The following is a 17,264-nucleotide window of genomic DNA, read 5'->3' on the forward strand; positions in this document are numbered from 1 at the left end:
ATCTAACGCATCCAGGAGACAATACCTGGTTCAGTTTGCTCTGAAGCTCAAGTATATTTCCCTGGGCTTTTTGTGAAAACACTAGACAGGAAGAGTCAGCTCTCTGTGACCACTCGTCTTTTATTGCCCTCATATATTGAGAAAACATGGCAGGCCAGCAAGGTCTGTCCCCAGCCACCATTTCCTGAGCCCACCAACTTCTTGTCCCAAGGCCAGAGAGCGGCCAGTGGGAGCTCAGACGGTTCAGTCTACACAGAGCCGCCAGGCCTGCTTATCTTAAGGGCACTGCCCTATGGATGCTTCCCCCCCAGCCCCACCCCAAGATACACACTTGTGCACACACACTCAACAGCAGGAAGGTGGCTTGTCCAGCGTCCTTCCAGGTTCCCGGGCCGTGGGCCATCGGCATCCTGTTGCACCTGTAACACAGGTTCCCTTGTGAATGCGCTGGTCTGAAATCTTGCAAAGAGGCGCCTGCACCTCCGTCTCCTGATGGCTGCCCCCCCAGAACCAAGGGCTGGGGCTCAGTCTCTGACTCGGGCCGTGGGTGTGGGGATGGCTTAGAGTACATACCTGGCCATCGCCAGGGAGCCAGCCAGGTCACTGAGGCACTGCAGGGGAGAAGGAGGCCGTGGCACACGTGTGTTTCCCCTCCTGGAACCACCCATGTCCCCCCAGCCTCCTGGAAGGCCAAGGGGGGCAGCTGTGGCAGCAGAGCCCAGAAGCCAGTACCCACGTTAGACATGACAAGATTACTGCTTTCAGCCAGAGCAGCTGCGTGGCTGAACCAGAGTCCCAGCTGGTTCCCTGCCTTCTCCACCACCCCAAGCCCCGGCCCTGCTCCCATGGGCTCCTCACCTCGTACTTCCAGGCGGCACTCACACTGTGCCTCGCCTTGTAAGTTGATAGCCCTACAGACATAGATGCCCCCGTCAAAGGGACAGGGCTTTCTAATCTCCAGGGTCAACACTCCCTGCTTGCTGAACATGCGGAAGCGGGCATCCTTCCCCAGATCCAGGCCATTCTTGAACCAGGAAATCTTGGGCTATACATCAGAAAAGGGAGGGAGGGAGACCATCTCAGGTTGGCAGGAGACTTCGCAGGGACCTGTTGCTCTTCTAGGGGCTCCCACTGGAGTCCAAACTATGCCCAAGCAGGGAATGAACAAGGGCCCATGAGACCGCCAAGACTGTGCAGGGAGCGGAGGCTGGCCCCGAGCCCCTGTGGGATAGGAGCAGGGAATGGCTGGGGAGAGGAGCATGGAGTTGGAAGCCTCCAAAGCCTGCCTCCCGAGTCGTCCTGCACCAGGGCCCCAAGCTCTCTACCTTGGGGCTACCCCGCACAGCACAGCAGAGGGTAGCATTGTAGCCAGCGATGACTGAGCGGTTCACCAGGGGGCGGGTGAAGCTCGGGGCCTCCGAGAAGTCCAGGGCCTTATAGCTGGGTGGCTCGTACGTGATGCCTGTTGGTGATAGGACTTTGTCCGGAGAGTGCCCCCCCACCCCCCCGGCTCCTACCACCTCCCTGCCCCGGCTCCTCCTGGGGGTGGCAGGAAAGGTACAGCACCTGGTCTGGGGATAAAGACAGGCTCCTTGGTGGTGGCGGCTTTGTCACTGGGCCCCACCATGTTGTGGCTGAAGACCCGGAAGTAGTAGCCGTTGCCAATGATGAGCTCTGACACCACGCAGTGAGTGCGGCGGTAATGCTCTAGGACAGTGAACCACTCCTGGGGGTGTGGAGGAAGGGGAGGCTCTGTGGGGCCCTACTTCCTGCCAGGGAGTCTCTTTTGGGGTATGCTTGGTATCTGTACCTTAACTGTGGAGGGAATCAGGTCAGAGAGGGAGGATGAGCAGCAGACCCTTTCTCAGGACAAGAGAGGGGGCTGAGGCCCAGTCTGCCTGGCCCTAGGGAGGGAATATAAGGGGGACCCAGCACCCCAGGCTCACCATGGTCTTCGTGTCGGCTTTCTGTACTGTGTAACCCCAGATTTCTGTGTTGCCATAATCCTGGGGTGGCTTCCACTCCAGAGCCACATTGAAACCCCAGGCTTCGGCGACCCGAATATCCTGGGGAGGGCTTGGCTTGTCTGCAGGAGAGAGCCCAGCTGGAACACACCCTCCGAGTATGCACAGAGGACCCTGGGAGGCCCCCTCACCCCCGCCAGCCTGGCCCTGGCCTGCCACCTTCTGCAGGGACTCTGGGCATCCCAGAGGAGGAGCCCCTGTGCCACGCACCAACGATCTGCAGGACCAGCGTGGCCTTGTCTTCCATGTTCTCGATCCGCAACATCACCTGGTAGGTGCCAGAGTGGGCACGGTGGGCAGCCCGGATGAACAGGATGGTGTCCGTGGGGCTGTTGCGGATGCTCACCTCCTCGCCTGCCAGGGGCTGCCCCTCTTTGGTCCAGGTCACCTGAGGCCGGGGCTTGCCCTGTGAGGAAGGGACAGCTCACCCCCGAGCCTGGCATGACTGGGTCTAGTCAGCCCTGAGACACATCTCCCAACTAGGCAGAGATGACACGCAGTGGAGGATGGGGAGGATGGCCAGCCCTACCTGGAAAGGAATGAGGAGGTTCACGGGCTCCCCAACCTTTCTCTGGATGGTCTGGCGCAGGTGCCTGGGCAACTGGAGCCGGGGCCGCTCTGTGGGTGCCAAGTGAGCAGCTCAGCAAGGGGAAAGCTCTGTCCCCAAGGAGCGCCACATGCCACAGCTCCTCCCCTCCTGAGGCAGGGCCAGAAGGCCACAGCTAAGGAAATGCCTCTCCCTTAGCTCTCCCTGCCCGCCCCAGCCCCAGACCTCAGCCTCACCACACAGCTGTAAGAGGCAGGGATCAGAGAGGGTGAGCAACTTGTTGGAGGTCACACAGCTAGAAGTCACAGGCCAGGATGCAAACATGGGGTCTGGGTCTCTACTCTACCCCCTGGCTGTTTCCACCCCAGTCTACTGTCTCTTTTCCACTTTGAGAACCAATCTCTACAAGATCCATGCTCTGTCAGGAATAGAGGAGAGGGAAGTGGATCCCAGATGGGCCGATGTGATGCTGAGTCATGAGCACAGGGCAGTACCTGCCCGTAGACCCGAGAGGCCCACAGAGCAGAGCTCAGAGACAACGGTGTAATGACCTACATTTTCCCTGACCCAGAACCGGGGGGTCACACAGAAGATATTCTCCGAATATTTGCCCTGGGCCTGAGGCATGAATAGAGCAGAGCCTCGGACCTTCCCCCATGGAGTATTCAGCCCCTCTTTCCAGTAGGGCCTCCCTGGGCCTCCCCAGTTCCTCGGATCCCAGGGGCCGGGGCGTCAGGGGCGGGCCTGTCCTGTGAGGGCCACTCACGCAGTATCTCCTGCACCGTCACGGGCTCCTGGGTGGTGACGGGGGCTCCGGGCCCTGCCATGTTGTGGGCGCGCACCCGGAACTGCAGCCGGGCCCCCGTGGGCAGGTCCTTCACCAGCACCGCCGTGTGCTCCGTCAGCCCCTGCAGGGCCGTCACCCACTCGGAGCCTGGCGGGGAAGGCCCAGGGGCGTCAGGCGTGCACGGCCCCCCCACCGGCCGCCCTCCCGCGCTGGCGGGCCCCCGGGTCGGGGTCGGGGTGGGGGGTGCAGGGCCACTCACAGTCCTCCCGGCAGTACTCCACGCTGTAGCCGTCCAGGCCGCCCGCGCCCGCGCGCTCCGGGGGCCTCCACTTGAGGGACACGGTGGTGTCCGTCACGTCCTCCACCGCCAGGTGGGTGGGCTCGCTCGGGGGGCCTGGGCACGGGGTCGGGGGGGCACAGAGGGGTCTGAGTGGGCCTGCGCCCCCGGAACACCGAAGGGCCCGCACCCTCGAGCACACGGGGCGCTCGGCCCCTGCCTGGCCCTCCAGCACCCGCAGAAATGCTCCAGCTCCGTTGAAAGATGTCTCTAGACGGGCTTCCGAACAGACGACGGCAACAGTCCTCGCTAAAGGGGGCCGCACACAGGAAAGCATACCCCAAAGAACGCACGCGCGCCCAGACGGGCCACTCCGGCGGGACAACACAAGAAATGCTATAAACGTAGCATTTAGGGAAAAACTAGCCCAAAGCAGGGAAATTCCTGGCGCCGTAGGGTGAGGTGAGTCGACTGAGAGTTAAGCAAACTACAAGTCAGTCCCTAAAGAGAGAGGCCTGGAGCCTTCTCCCCACAGGCCCCCCACCCCCATGCTGTCATCTCCCCAGGTTGTGTGCCCCCTCCAGGGACCAGAGGGGGGTGCCCGCCCCCCACCCACCCCCGACAGCTGCCCCCCCGCTCCCACGTCCCGGGAGGGACAGCTGTCCTCAGCACTGTTCCGCCCTCTGGACCCCCATGACCCAGAGAGGAAACAGAGGCTTCAGGGGAGGCCGTGACCCCAGATGGCCCCCCTGGAGTGATGGAGCTGACTCTGCAAACTCCGTCTCTGAGTCCAGCCCATGATCCTTTGCACAGACCCAAGCCCCTTGGACCCCCAGGCAGTCAGGACCCTCGCTCTGTCCTATATATGACAAACCCTGGTTGAAGGGAGTGGGGAAGAGGGGACAGTTAACATTTATTGAGCACCTGCTGTGTGCCATTCTAACAGCAGTTCCATGAAGTAGATATTGTCATTACCCCCATTTTATAGATGTGGAAACTGAGGCCTAAGAGGCACCCACAGTCAGATTGGTGTGAGTCTCGGCTCCACCCCTACCAGCTAGGTGACCTCAAGCAAGCCCTTCTGGGCACCTCACTTTCTTCATCTGTGAAATGAAGAGGATTATCCCCAACTGAGGCTTACAGGAGACCCTGATGTGTGGTGGCCGCCCACAGAGCAGGGGCTAATCCTGACCGGGGAGGGCGCGGGGCAGTGCCAGGCCAGGCGGGCTCACCGATTGGCATGAAGGGCTGGGAGGCAGGGCTAGGCCTGGACATGCCGATGGCGTTGACCGCGTAGACTCGCATCTCGTACACCACACCCTCAATCATGCGCCGGGCCTCATGGCTCAGCTCCCGCAGCAGGTCGAAGTTGAGCCGCATCCACCGGTAGCTCTTCTTCTTCTTGCGCTCCAGGATGTAGCCTGATGAAAGGGAGGTGGGAGCTCCGGCCTGGGGCCCAGATACCCCCGCCCCCTGGCCCCCGGCTCTGTCCCCATGCCTGCCGCTCACCCAGGACCGGCTGGCCACCGTCGTAGGCTGGGGGCTCCCACTGCACGGTGCAGGAGTCCTCGCCCACGTTGCTGATCTTGGGGGCCGCAGGAGCATCCGGCACATCTGAGGGAAGGGTGGACCCACATCAGCCCTGCCAGGCCCCTGAGCCGACGCTGCTCGTTCCCTTGGCACCCCAACCAACAGCCAGAGCCCACCTCCACTGTACCCCACAGACATTTCTAGAATGCGGCTCTGATCATGTCACCAGCCTGTGATCATTATGGCTCCCCACTGCCTGTATACACCCCGTGTCCTAATCCCAATCCTCTCCGGGGAGCTGAGAGCATGTCTTGGGATGTCTGTCAAAATGACTAACCAAGTGGATGGACAGGCCCCCCTGCCGGGTTTCCCTCTATTTTCCCCTCCTGGCCCCGGGACAGCCAGCCTCACCGATGACCTTGACTGTGAGGTTGACCTGGTCCTCGCCCACGGGGTTCTTCACCGTGACGACATAGACACCCTCGTCTTCCTTCTCGGCCCCCTCCACAGTGAAGATGCTGCGGTCCTTGGTGGTCTCCACACGGACCCGGCCCTCGGTCTCACACAGCAGCTGGGGGGGAAGGGGTATCTGGGGACCTAGTCGGACCTCACAGGCTTTGGGAGCCTCTGTGATGGCCCGAGATAGGAAGAGAGCTCAGGGGGCACTTGGGTGGCTCAGTGATTGAGCCTCTGCCTTTGGCTCAGGGCATGATCCCAGAGTCCTGGGATCGAGTCCTGCATCGGGCTCCCTGCATGGAGCCTGCTTCTCCCTCTGCTTGTGTCTCTGCCTCTCTCTCTGGGTCTCTCATGAATAAATAAATAAAATATTTAATTAAAAAAAAAAGGAAGAGAGCTCAGAGCGGGGTCCGGGGAGCAGATGCAGCCCAAGTGGAAACCACTTGTGTGAGCACCTAGTCCAAACACCTTTATTTAGTGCCCGCCAGGGCAGGGGCGTAGCACTAGGGTGAGGGTCTTGGGCTCTAGCTCTGGCTTTGTCTGGAGCTTTGGGCCTTAGCTGTTCTCTCTGTGCCTCAGTGTTCTTATCTGCCCAATGGAAATAGCACGGCCTTACAGAGCTGAGGATCCCAAAAGACCTCAGGTGGGTGGAGGGGCCAACTGCCCGGAGGAGGAAAAGCTGACCCGAGTGGGGCCCAGGCAGCTGCTCTTTCGGGGAAACCCTCTCCCTCGCTGGGAAGACGGGAGCCAGGGAGCAGCCCTGTCATGAGGGCGCCCCAGCAACGTTAAGGGACCCTGTGCCCGATGGAGGCACGGTGGCGGGGGTGGGCGGGGGGTCCCACAGAGGCCGTGCCTGGGGCTGGGGCATAGCGGCCAGATGCATAGGCAGAAAATAACAGAAGGCAAAGGAGCCCCATCTCACCGTCAGCCTCACTCACCTTCTTGTCAAACACCCACTCGTCACTGGCAGCGGCATCCCCCGAGGCATCAGGCGCTGGCCCTGCTGGGACCTTGTTCTTCTGGAAACAGAGCAGGAAGGAAGCAGGGGAACGGGCTGACTCAACCTGGAGGGAATCCCTGCCCAGCCCCCTTCTGCGGCCCACCTTGCCCACCTCCCTGCCAGCTGAGCACCTGCGCTCCCACTCGGTGACCAGCTGTGCACATGTGGGGTGGGGTGGGGAACAGGTTCCCACACCCGCTGGCCCCACGCACCCGTTGTCCGGATGTGGGAGTGGAGGACGGGGACAGGATACCTGTGTGATGGTCTTCTGCCAAATTACAGTGGGAGCAGGGTCCCCAGAGATAGGGACATCCAGGCGTAGCTTGTTCCCAGCCACAACCACGATAGTGTCTGGCTTGCGGCCCGGGCAGTCCAGGTGGATCTTGGGAGGTTCTGGGGTGGGGTGGAGAAGGCATAGGTTGGAGAAAGGGGAGGGCCCACGAGAGACGGAGAAACTGGAAGGAGCATGTGCCCCTGCTTGTGTTTAGTCACTTTGAGGTATCATTTTTTTTTAAGATTTTATTTATTCCTGAGAGACACAGAGGCAGAGACACAAGTAGGCTCCCTGCAGGGAGCCTGATGCGAGACTCGATCTCGGGTCCCCAGGATCATGCCCTGGGCTGAAGGTGGTGCTAAACCGCTGAGCCACCCAGGCTGCCCCACTTTGAGGTATAATTAACATAGAATAAAAGGCCGAGATTTGAGCACACAGCTTGATGAGTTGTGACAAATGCGTACACCTGTGCAACTACCACCCCAATCAAGACCTAGAACATTTCCGTCCCCCCAGGCAGTTCCCAGGGAGGTCTGTAACACCGGGTCGCCTACTGTAGCATTTCTCAAACTGTAATTACGGGGTACATGAAGGTTCTGCCAGAAAAAAGACAAAAGAAGTTTCCGTGACCAAATCAAGTAGGAAACCCTGGATGAAACAAAGTACATTTCTTTACCATGAGATTTAAAAACACTGAACACTTGCTCTCTCTTGCTCCAGAATCAGCAAGAGGTAGAGCAAGTGTTCAGTGGTTCCCAAACTTACCTTACCATGGAACTCTTTGGGGTTTTTTTGTGAAGATTTTATATATTTATTCATGAGAGACCCAGAGAGAGAGGCAGAGACACAGGCAGAGGGAGAAGCAGGTTCCATGCAGGGAGCCCGATGTGGGACTCGATCCCGGGACCCTGGGATCATGCCCTGAGCCGAAGGCAGACGCTCAACTGCTGAGCCACCCAGGCGTCCCACCATGGAACCCTTTGAAATGGAGTATCCTGCTCAGTGGACTTGTTTGGAAAGCGCTGACCTAGAGTGTGCCTCAGCCTGGACTATCCTCCTGAAGTTAGAATTCTTAAATATCTGATAGATGTTTAATCTAAAAGCAGGGGGGTAAAAAAATAAAATAAAATAAAAATAAAAGCAGGGGGGTTACTGCTAAAAGCTGAACAGATTTGGAGCACCTTGGGTGACTCAGCCCACTAAGCATTCGGCTCTAGATTTCAGCTCAGGTCACAAGCTCATGGCTGTGAGATGGAGCCCCTCATCGGGCTCTGCGCTGGGCATGGAGCCTGTGAGAGATTCTCTCTTTCCCTCTCTCCCTTTGCCCCTCCCCCTGTTAAAAAATAATTAAAAATAAAAATAAAGACAGAACAGATTTAATGATGGAGTCACATCTTCTTATCTTTCCCGCACCCCATGGAGGAGGCACTATGAGGAGTCCCATTTTATAGATGAGGGAACTGAGGTGCCTAGAGATTACGATTGGCCTATGGTTGAGAGCACTGGAGCTGGAGCTGGGTCTTGGGGTCCCCGCTGCAGGTTCCTTGCTCTTCCCTCTGTCTGGGACTGGAGAGGGACATGGGTGGAGTGGGGTGCAGGGAAGAGGTCCCGAGACTCACCCTGCCTGGGCACGAAGTCGATCTTGACCTCTGCAAGAGAAGGAAGAGCAAGTGGCGTGGAGGTGGGTGGACAAAGGCAGAGCCGGCCTCAAGGGCCCCCACCGTGGCCCCGGTGCCGCTCACCCATGAAGTGTAGCTTGGCCGACAGGTTGCAGGCAAAGCCTTCAGGCACAAAGCTGTAGTCAGCCTCGTCCGCAGGCGTGACGTCGTCAATGGTCAGTTTGTGGACTCTGCAGAGAAGTGGTGGCTCAAGGGACCCCCTGGGCCACCCCACCGCGCCCCGCCCAGCCCTCACCACAGTCAGGGCTCCCAGGGCCCTCGCCCCACCCTAGCTCAGGGGTGGTCTGGTAGTTCAAATGCTTGCTCTATTTTTGACCTTCCAGCCCCTCACGTGTTTTCAGAAGTAGACAACGTACAAGTGGCCCTTGGCTGGGCCCTTGGAGACTGAGCAGGGGCTGGTCGCACTAATCTCTGTGACCTTGGGCCCAGCACGGGCCAGCCCAGATGCTCGAGGCATGAGTAAGAGAGTGGGAGAGGGAGAGGCCCCTGGCCAGAGCCAGCTCCGGGTGGCCTCCTGCCCCGTGCTGGTCATGAGCTGGGGGGTACGGGGGGGGGAGGTACAGGCTGGGGGGTGCTCCAGCCTGTCTGTGTCTCTCACTGCTTCTCTGCAGGACTCCCCTCTGTGTCCTTCTCTCTCTAAATCTCTGTCCTGGGTCTGTGTGTCTGTCTTTCCATCCATCTCTGTTTCTGTCCCTCTCTTTCCATGTCTCTCTCTGTTTTTCCCTGTCTCTCCATGCGTCTCTATCTCAGCCCCTGTGTCTGTCTGTCTGTCTGCTTTCCTGTTTCTCTGTGTCTGTCCCAGGCTCTGTTTCTCCCTCTGTCTCTGTCTCCAGTCTCCGCCCGCCCCGTCCGCCTGCCCCGCTCTGCGTGGGGCCGAGCCCCGCACACTCACCGCCCTATGTGGGACACCTTTATGCGGCTATCAGGCACCAGCTCCTTCCCGTTCTTCAGCCACACGCCCCGCACATTCTCGTCGGACACCTCACACTTGAACACCGCCTGGTCCTTCGCGCCCACCGTCAGGTCCGCAATGCTCTGGTACACCTCTAGCTTCTTCTCTGGGGGGCAGGACAGAGCCAGTGAGCTGGGGAGGGGGTGTGGGGCTGTGGGCGCCAATCCCCATGGAGATCACGTGGGTGTGAAAACACATGTGCATGCACGAGTGTGAGGCACGTGGGCCTGTGATGGTGCAGTGTGCACAAGGAACCTCAAGTGCTTGGGGTTGGGAGTGGGGGTGGGGGACACTAACTGGCCCCTTGGCCCCTCCCAGGACTCTCTGAGGCGGCCACCTCAGCGTCTGTATGTTACAGACGAGAAAAGTGAGGCTCGGTGTGTCAGAGTGACTTGCCCAAGGTCACACGGGCCTCCAGTCTGGGTCAACCTAGCCCCCCTCTAAGGCCGGGGGTGGTGCTGGGGCCGAGCCTGCCCAAAGCCATCCCCCTGCTGGGCCTCACCCTGCACGATGAGCTCGGCCAGCGCCTGGCCGCCACTGGTGCGCAGCGCGTAGTGCCCGGCGTCCTCCAGCGTCGCCTCGTTGATGATCAAGTGGTGTCTCTGGCCATCCTTCTTGAACCGGTATTTGAAGGTCTCCTCCCTGGTCAGCTCCACCCCATCCTTCAGCCTGGCCAGTGGGCAGGCTGTAAGTGCTGGGGCCGCGGTCGGGGGTGCCCACAGGCCCCCCCAGCCCTGCCCACGCCCCATGAGCCCAGCACTCACCATTTGACCTGGGCCCCCTCCTCGGACACCTCACACTCAAACTCCACCCGCTGTCCCACCATCACCAGCTGGTCTTCCAGGGGCCGAGTGATCAGCACGGGGGGCTCTGTCAAGGAGGGTGCACGTGAGGTCCTCTGCCCCTGCCCCCAGGCTCGGGGCTCCCAGGGTCCCCGTCCGGGCCCACCTTTGACGAAGAGCTCGGTGCTGCACTTCTCCCCGCCCACCACGCACTGGTAGGCCGCGTCGTCCGCCAGCGAGCACTGGCTGATGGTCAGCGTGCGCTTGGCCCCGACGGACTCAAAGATGTACCTGCGCGGGCGCCGCGGGAGGGTGCAGGGACATTGCTCACCTCCTCAGCCCTGGGGGCCCCGTCCGACCCCCCGAGGGGACCCCGTGCCCCCAGCCCAAGCCTTCCCTCCGGCAGCTGGGCCTTACTTGCTGTGGAGCCGAAGGGGCCGTGGGAGCGTCCGGAGGAGAGGAGGCGAGCCGAAGAGAAAAAGGAAGAACAGAGACAGGCAGAAACGGAAAGATGGGAAACTAGACCCGGAGAGAGGGCAGTGGGGTGGGGGAGACAGGCAGGGACCGGTCGCCGTAGAGAACATGAGGGGCGAGAGGCAGGGAGAGCGGGCTGGGGAGCCTCCAGGCCCCCCTCCCCGGCCCCCCCCTCCCCAGTGCACCTGCCGCTCATCTGGATCTCCTGTCCATTCTTAAGCCACTTGACGTCAGCGTCGGGGTCGGCCAGCTCCACAGTCAGCCGGATCTTGTGGCCCTTGCTCACCTGGTAGGCCGGCTCCAGCTTCTTCTGAAAGGCTGAGCACCACCATCATGGCCCCCCCAACCCCTGCTCCCCCCAAGCCCTTCACACCCACTGTGGTGGCTGGTGGCTGTGCCCCAGAGCCACGTCCTCCCACCACATTCCTCCTGCCACCCCCTTCTCTCTCCGCGTCCACTCTGCCTGTCTCTCTCTCTCTCTGTTCTGCATGCCTGTCTGCTTCTATCTCTTTGTCCTTCTGCCTTCCTTGGGGTCCCCTCCACCTGCTCTGCTCGGCTCAGGGTTAGGCTTAGTGGCTCCCAAAGAGACAAAAGCTTGGCTGGAGACCACTGACGGCGGGGCGGGGCGGGGGGCAAGGGACTTAGTCTTTGCCTTGACTCTATTTCACAGCACCCCCCAGGCTTTTCTTCATTGAGGGCCCCCTCTGTGCTCTGTCATTTCCCTTGTGGTGTCTCTGGGCTAAACTTTGCCCTTATTTTTTGTGCCCTTCTTTTTTGTGGACAGGGGCTAACCTGGGCATTCTTGTTTTTTTCCAACACAAGGTTAATCTGGGCCCTTCTTGCCTGAGTGTCTCTGGGCCAAGCTGGACTCTTCCCTTCCCACCACAACCGTGTGTGCGCCAGCGCCGTCTCCTCTGGCTGGCAGGCGGCCTCACCTGTGCTCTTCTTCTCATCCCGCTTCATGCCCTTGAGCCTCTTGAGCATGCCACGCAGGTCGGTGACGCCGTGCTGGAAGGCGATGCGCTCGTACTCGGACGGCGACGCCTGCCGCAGGATCTCCCACACGTCCTCCTCGGCTGGTGCCTCCAGCCTGGAGTCCCTGGTCCGCAGTCCAGCAGAGAGGCCTCAAGGGATACCCCCGGCCCCCCCTCCCTGCCCTCCCCTGGGGTGGGGCTTCCTGGGGCTCAAGACCAAGGAGGCCACAGCTGCCCCCACCCCTCTGTCCCTTCCCCTCTGGTGCAGCCTGAGCTGGCACTGGACTTAAGGTTCGGTATGGGGAAGTCTCAGTGGAAGTGGGGGCGACAGGGGTGCAGGATTCAGACTCACCTCCGGAAACTGCTGCTCCGGGCAGGGCAGAAAGGCAGTGACCATTAGAGGCGTGGGCCACCTGCCCTCAAGGATGTGGGGTCACAGCCCACAGGCCCTCACCTCCTCCCTCCCCCCTCCCCCATTTACTCTGCACTGGGCATGCACAGGAAGGACCCGAACCTCCCAGACACCCTAGTCAGGGGGGTCCACACACGGGATGGATTCGGAGTCCCACCAGCACCCTGCTGGCCCAAAGCACCCACCCCCGATGCTTACTCTCTGGGCCGCAGCAGCATCAGCGGTAATGCAGTGTCCAGGAGACAGAGGGAGGGGACATAGAGTCAGCTGGGGGCCAGGGGAGCAGATTCCAGCTTCTTCCAGGTCCCCGGAGCCCCACTGAGTTAAGCTATCATAGACTGAGGGGTCGGGGGTCGGGGTGACCCTGTGAGGATGTTAGTCCCCAGGGTACAATGCCTGCCCTCTGATTCCTCCCAAAAGCAGGACTGTCCCATTCGACAGACCAGGAAACTGGTTCAGAGAGTTCAGTAACTGGCTCAGGGCCACACAGCTCAGGTTCATGAGAACCTCATCGCCAGGGTCTGAACTGGGGCCTCGACATCCACCCCAGGAGCTGCTACCCAGGAGCTCACCTCTTCTTCAGCAGCGAGCTGAAGTCCAGGGTTCCTGCGTCCTCGTGGCTGTCACTATGGAGAGGGACCCCCAGTAAGGCTGCAGTGGGGCCAGCCAGGCAGACTTGGGCAGGGGCAGGGGTGGAGAGAGGTACTGGGACAGGACGGGGCACTGGCTGGATGGGGGCCCCCTGTCATCTCAGACCCCCAAGGTTGGCATACTGGGCAGGAAGGGCTGGGAGACGGTACCTGATACGCCGACCACTGCCAGCCAGGCTCCTGGGGCGGGGGGGGGGGGGGGGGGGGTGTTTAGAACAAGTTTCTCACCTGCTCAGGGGAGCCAGCTGCTCCACCCCTATCAGCTTCATCCCTGCACCCCCACACACAGCACTCCCAGCCCAGGGGAGCCAGCTGCCCTACCTCTATCAGCTTCATCCCCACCCCCACATTCCCCCCCCCCACATCACTCTTAGCCCTAACCCCAGGGGTCCTCCAGCCCCAGCGTTGGCCTCCCCCACACCCTGAGGATAGACAACCACTCACGTGCGGCGGAAAGCTGATCTGAGGTCCAGGTCTCCCGGGCCAACAGCCTCTGGGTGCAGAGAGGGAGGAGACGGGGAAGGGGCTTCAGAGGAGCCGTCCCAGAAGCCCTGGCCTGGGATCTCTGAGTGTCACACGCCTGCCCTCCATGACCCTTGAGAGTGGGCGTCTACCCCAGAGCTCCACATTCTGGGCCTTTCTGGGGTTGAGGTACCAGGGAGGTGGGGCATTAATGGTCCTCAGTCCCTTAGAGGTGGCTGACCTCACACTCGACTCTCAGCCCACCCTTCACCTGTTCACGGGTGTCAGGAGCCTGGGCCGCCAAGATGACTGAGACCTCAGGTGAGACCCGGGCGCGGCTGTTAGGCCCCACCCCAGCCCTAGAAGCCTCACAGGTCTCTCTCGTGGCCCCGCAGGAGCAGCCCTGGGCATGTGGTCAGCAGTCGTTGGAGCAGGACCAGGCATCCTCCTCCGTGTTGGCAACTGGGGGCAGACGCAGGGGAAGGAGGGGACCCCGAGCCCAGGACAGACACCAGGCTCCCCTCACCGTGGACAGTGAGATTGAAGTTGCAGCTGTCAAACTTGTCCTTGGTGGACACCTCACAGCGGTAGCCGCCCGCAGAGGTAGGCTGGGCATCTGTAATGTGCAACTCAAACAGGTAGACCTGTGGAGGTGAGGGGTCAGGGGAGACCAGGGGCCAGAAGAAGAGGCCCTTCGCTCCTAAAGGAGGCTGGGAGTGGCTGATGGCCTCTCCCTCAGGGTTTAGCTAACCCTTAGGGTTTTGTGTAAAGACACATGACTGCCATCTGCTGGCACAGGGTGGTGATAAGTGATAAATCTGTGATGTCTACAAGGCAAATGACAGTCACTTAAGATGAGGCACTCTTGGGCAGTGCACAATCCACACAACCGAACATCTTGGCCCTGCCCTGCCAGAGGCTCACTTGCCTGGGCCAAGACTATGGAAGAGCAAGAGGAGCAGAAGCTGGGAGTCAAAGCACAGGTTCGAGGCCTGGCTCTGAGTGACCTCAGACCAGCAAAAACAACTTCTCAGCTTTGGTATCTTCATCTGTATAACGAAGGGCAGCTTGGGCTCTGATATCCATCTATCCAGAGGCTTTCCATCCTCATTGGCTGAAGAACCCCCCAACTCTCCTGAACTCCCTGTACCCCCCTGAGCTTTATTACGCCCCCTTGAGATTACCATGCCCTGCAAGTCCCCAAGTCCCACAGGTCCCCTGGAATTCCCCATTCTCCCTGTGTACCCGTGGCCACTTGACCTGCTTCCCAGCCTCGCCAGGTATCTTGTTTGCACCTGCCATATGCCCTCAGTCTTAGGGTGATCCTTCAGGGCTCCCCGTGCCTGTGGAGCCTCCCAGGGGCTCCTCATGGCCTCTTTCCCACCCTCCTGCTCCCCGCAGGCCCCACCTTGCTGGTCCTGTCATAGCTGCTGTGCAGCTGCAGGTGCTGGCCGGCTTTGCTGCTCAGATCCACCCACTTGCCTTTGAACCACTTGACCGTGGGTGGCTTCAGGAGGCTGGCTCCGGCCACACGTGCTGAGAAGGTGATACTGCCACCTACAGGAGAGGGGCGCAGGACTGGGCTTGGGAGGGAGGGCGCCCTGCTGCCCCCTTCCCCACCCTAACCTGCTGCAGCCCACACTCACCTGCTGTCACTTCACCGTCCTGTGGCCGCATCACAAAGAGGCCGATGGGGTCATCAGGGGCACCGGAGCCATCAGGGGCTGCCGAGCTCGACCCTGTGGGTGGAGGCCTCTGAGACCTGCCCAGGACACCCCATCCGCAGGCCGTGGCTGTCCCTGCACCACCCCTCTCACCTTCGGGACTTGAGGAGCCTCCTTTCTCCTCAGTGGCTGAGGCTAGGGCTTCTCCGGGGGCTCCGGGAGCCTCAGCAGGAGCAGGGGCAGGGGCAGGGACAGAAGCAGGGCCCGGCACAGTCTCTGCCTTCTCTGGAAGGGCCAGGGGCAGGGGTCGTAGAGCCACTTCTCCCCAGAGAGCCCTCCTCTTGTCCCTGGTCCCCCTTGGGCTCTGCAGGCTGCCCAGATCGGCGTGTGCACATCGTGCAGACCGCGTGCCTGCGTCCTGGTGCGGCGGCCCCAGCAGCGCTGAGCGCCCCCGCCCCCCCAGGCTGGGCTGACGCTCCCTGCACACCCCCAGCCGGCGGGCCTCCCCGCACACACAGCCGCCAAGCGCCCATCCCGTCAGCAAGCGGGTGTCCAGAGAGAGGGCGGCCTTCTGCCTTAGTCATCTCTGAATTTCCCCTACTTGCGCGATGGCTGGGACAGGCCAGGGAGGCCCATGGGGACATTCAGAGACGTCTTGCTGCCGAAAAGAGAAGGGCATTCCTGGCAGAGGGCACAGCCAAAGCAAAGGCAACAGGGTGGAGAGGCACTTCCTCCCTGGGTGACGGACGGACGGGTGCAGGGCTGCCCCCAGAAGCTCAAACCTCGGGGAAGGGCTGACCAGGGTCTTACCCGCTTCTATGACCTTGAGGTCAAACTTGACCTTGGAGGAGCCGGCGATGACTGCGTAGGACCCCTGGTCGGCAGGGCCCACGTCCCGCACTGTCAGAGTGTGCCTTGTGCCCTCGGCTGCCAGGCCATACTTGTCACTGGCGCTGATGTCACTGCCCCCCCGCTGCCAGCGCACCTTTACTCCTGATCGCTCGGTCTCGGCCTCAAACACAGCAGGGCTGCCGGCGGCCACCTCCGCCGACCTCGGCTTCTTGCTGAAGGCTGAGACTGAGAGAGAGGCCCGCGGAGGCTGCAGGAGCCCCTGGCTTTCCCATGCACCCCCACCCCTGCAGCCCTCTTCTTGACTCTGGTGATAAGCACTTTAATGCATCACCTCGTTTAATGTTCCAGCGGCTCTATGAGGTGGCTGTGATTATTACACCCATTTCCCAGCTGAGGACACTGAGGCTCAGAGAGGTTAAGTGACTTATCCAAGATCACACGGCCAGTAGGCAAGCAGCCAGGACTGTATTCCTAACCTCCACACAAACTTTGCTAGATGTGTCCTCGGATAGCCCACCCTCCTTGCCTGGGGAAGCCCAGGTCCTTCTTTCCCCCACCATCCAGGGCCCTTAGCAGGGGGCACCTGAATGTGGCTAAATTTGTTCTCCAAGGGCCTCAGGCAGAGAATCAGCAACTGAGATAAAGCTGGCCTGGGGGGAAGGGCTGAAAAGGGGGTGGCCGATCCTTGCCCTGCATGACCTTGGTAAGAGCACAGGCCAGATCCCCGGGCTGTGACTTTCTCTGTCCTTGGCCCAGGATCAGGGGCCTGTTGATCAGTGCCTGTTCCTCTCCCAGAACAGAGGGGCTGCATTACCTCAACGTGGGAGTCACGCCTGGCCTGGTGTGGGGGCCACAGGGGTGCAGGCTCATAAAGCAGAGAATCTCACAGCTGAAGAGAACCAACCCAACTCCTCCTTGTACAGATAGAGAAACTGAGACCCGGGGAGGGCAGGGGCTTGCTCAGGTGCATTCAGTGAGACTGGCTCCAGTCTAGACTCAACCTGGGTTCATGCCTGCAGCGATCTTTTTCCAAAAGCCAAGCTCAGGCTTAATCTTGCTACATAAGTAGATGGGATGGGGACAGGGGAGGGGTCCCCTGGCTGGCCCTCACTCTATCAGAAGGATGGAAAGGAGAAACTGAGAACCACAAAAAAGACCTGGAAGGCAGCCAGCCACCACTCTCGGGAACTCACTCTGAGGCCTGCCCCCCCACTTGTAAATGCCCCAGCCCTTCTTCCCCACACCCAATCCCAACCCCAGGCCCGGAGCTACCTGGCTTCTTCCCTGGCTCAGGCATCTTGAGAGAGGTGACACCAGGGACTGTGCAGTCACAGGCCGCCCAAAGAGGATCTGAGCAGGACCCGTCCCCCCACACTATATAAGGGGCTCTCCCCTCCCCAGGATTTCTTATCTTCCTCCTGCCCAGCCACCTGCTAAATATAGACAAATTCCAGAGAGTGAGGCTCTT

General features: G+C 60.6%; 1 protein-coding gene across 1 annotated transcript; it reads right to left on the reverse strand.

Moving 5' to 3' along the window:
- Positions 1-102: 102 nt before the first annotated feature.
- Positions 103-17,188, reverse strand: MYBPC3 (myosin binding protein C3). The gene is made up of 32 exons (XM_072790698.1): positions 17,069-17,188; positions 15,755-16,021; positions 15,098-15,229; positions 14,927-15,019; positions 14,689-14,837; positions 13,807-13,924; positions 13,263-13,311; positions 12,969-12,998; positions 12,741-12,794; positions 11,718-11,881; positions 10,968-11,100; positions 10,475-10,599; positions 10,291-10,396; positions 10,029-10,195; positions 9,467-9,632; positions 8,638-8,744; positions 8,515-8,544; positions 6,875-7,014; positions 6,560-6,640; positions 5,577-5,736; positions 5,145-5,249; positions 4,868-5,056; positions 3,618-3,752; positions 3,338-3,505; positions 2,554-2,642; positions 2,235-2,430; positions 1,947-2,086; positions 1,567-1,726; positions 1,326-1,462; positions 859-1,045; positions 574-682; positions 103-419 (listed from the first exon to the last, which is right to left on the reverse strand). Exons 1-32 carry the CDS (start codon positions 17,091-17,093, stop codon positions 272-274), a joined length of 4,059 nt encoding a protein of 1,352 aa, XP_072646799.1. The 5' UTR covers positions 17,094-17,188; the 3' UTR covers positions 103-271.
- Positions 17,189-17,264: the final 76 nt, after the last annotated feature.

The sequence above is a fragment of the Canis lupus genome, chromosome 21, assembly GCF_048164855.1.
Source record: "Canis lupus baileyi chromosome 21, mCanLup2.hap1, whole genome shotgun sequence".
Lineage (NCBI taxonomy): Eukaryota > Metazoa > Chordata > Mammalia > Carnivora > Canidae > Canis > Canis lupus.

What these genes read in the sequence shown, in the direction of transcription:
- MYBPC3 (XM_072790698.1), bottom strand. Translation starts at nt 17,093, where the DNA reads ATGCCTGAGCCAGGGAAGAAGCCAG. An exon ending in AGGCTCCTCAAGTCCCGAAG is followed by an intron (nt 15,020 to 15,097) that starts GTGAGAGGGGTG and finishes CTCCACCCACAG; the next exon opens with GGTCGAGCTCGGCAGCCCCT. An exon ending in GAGGGGGCCCAGGTCAAATG is followed by an intron (nt 10,196 to 10,290) that starts GTGAGTGCTGGG and finishes CCCACTGGCCAG; the next exon opens with GCTGAAGGATGGGGTGGAGC.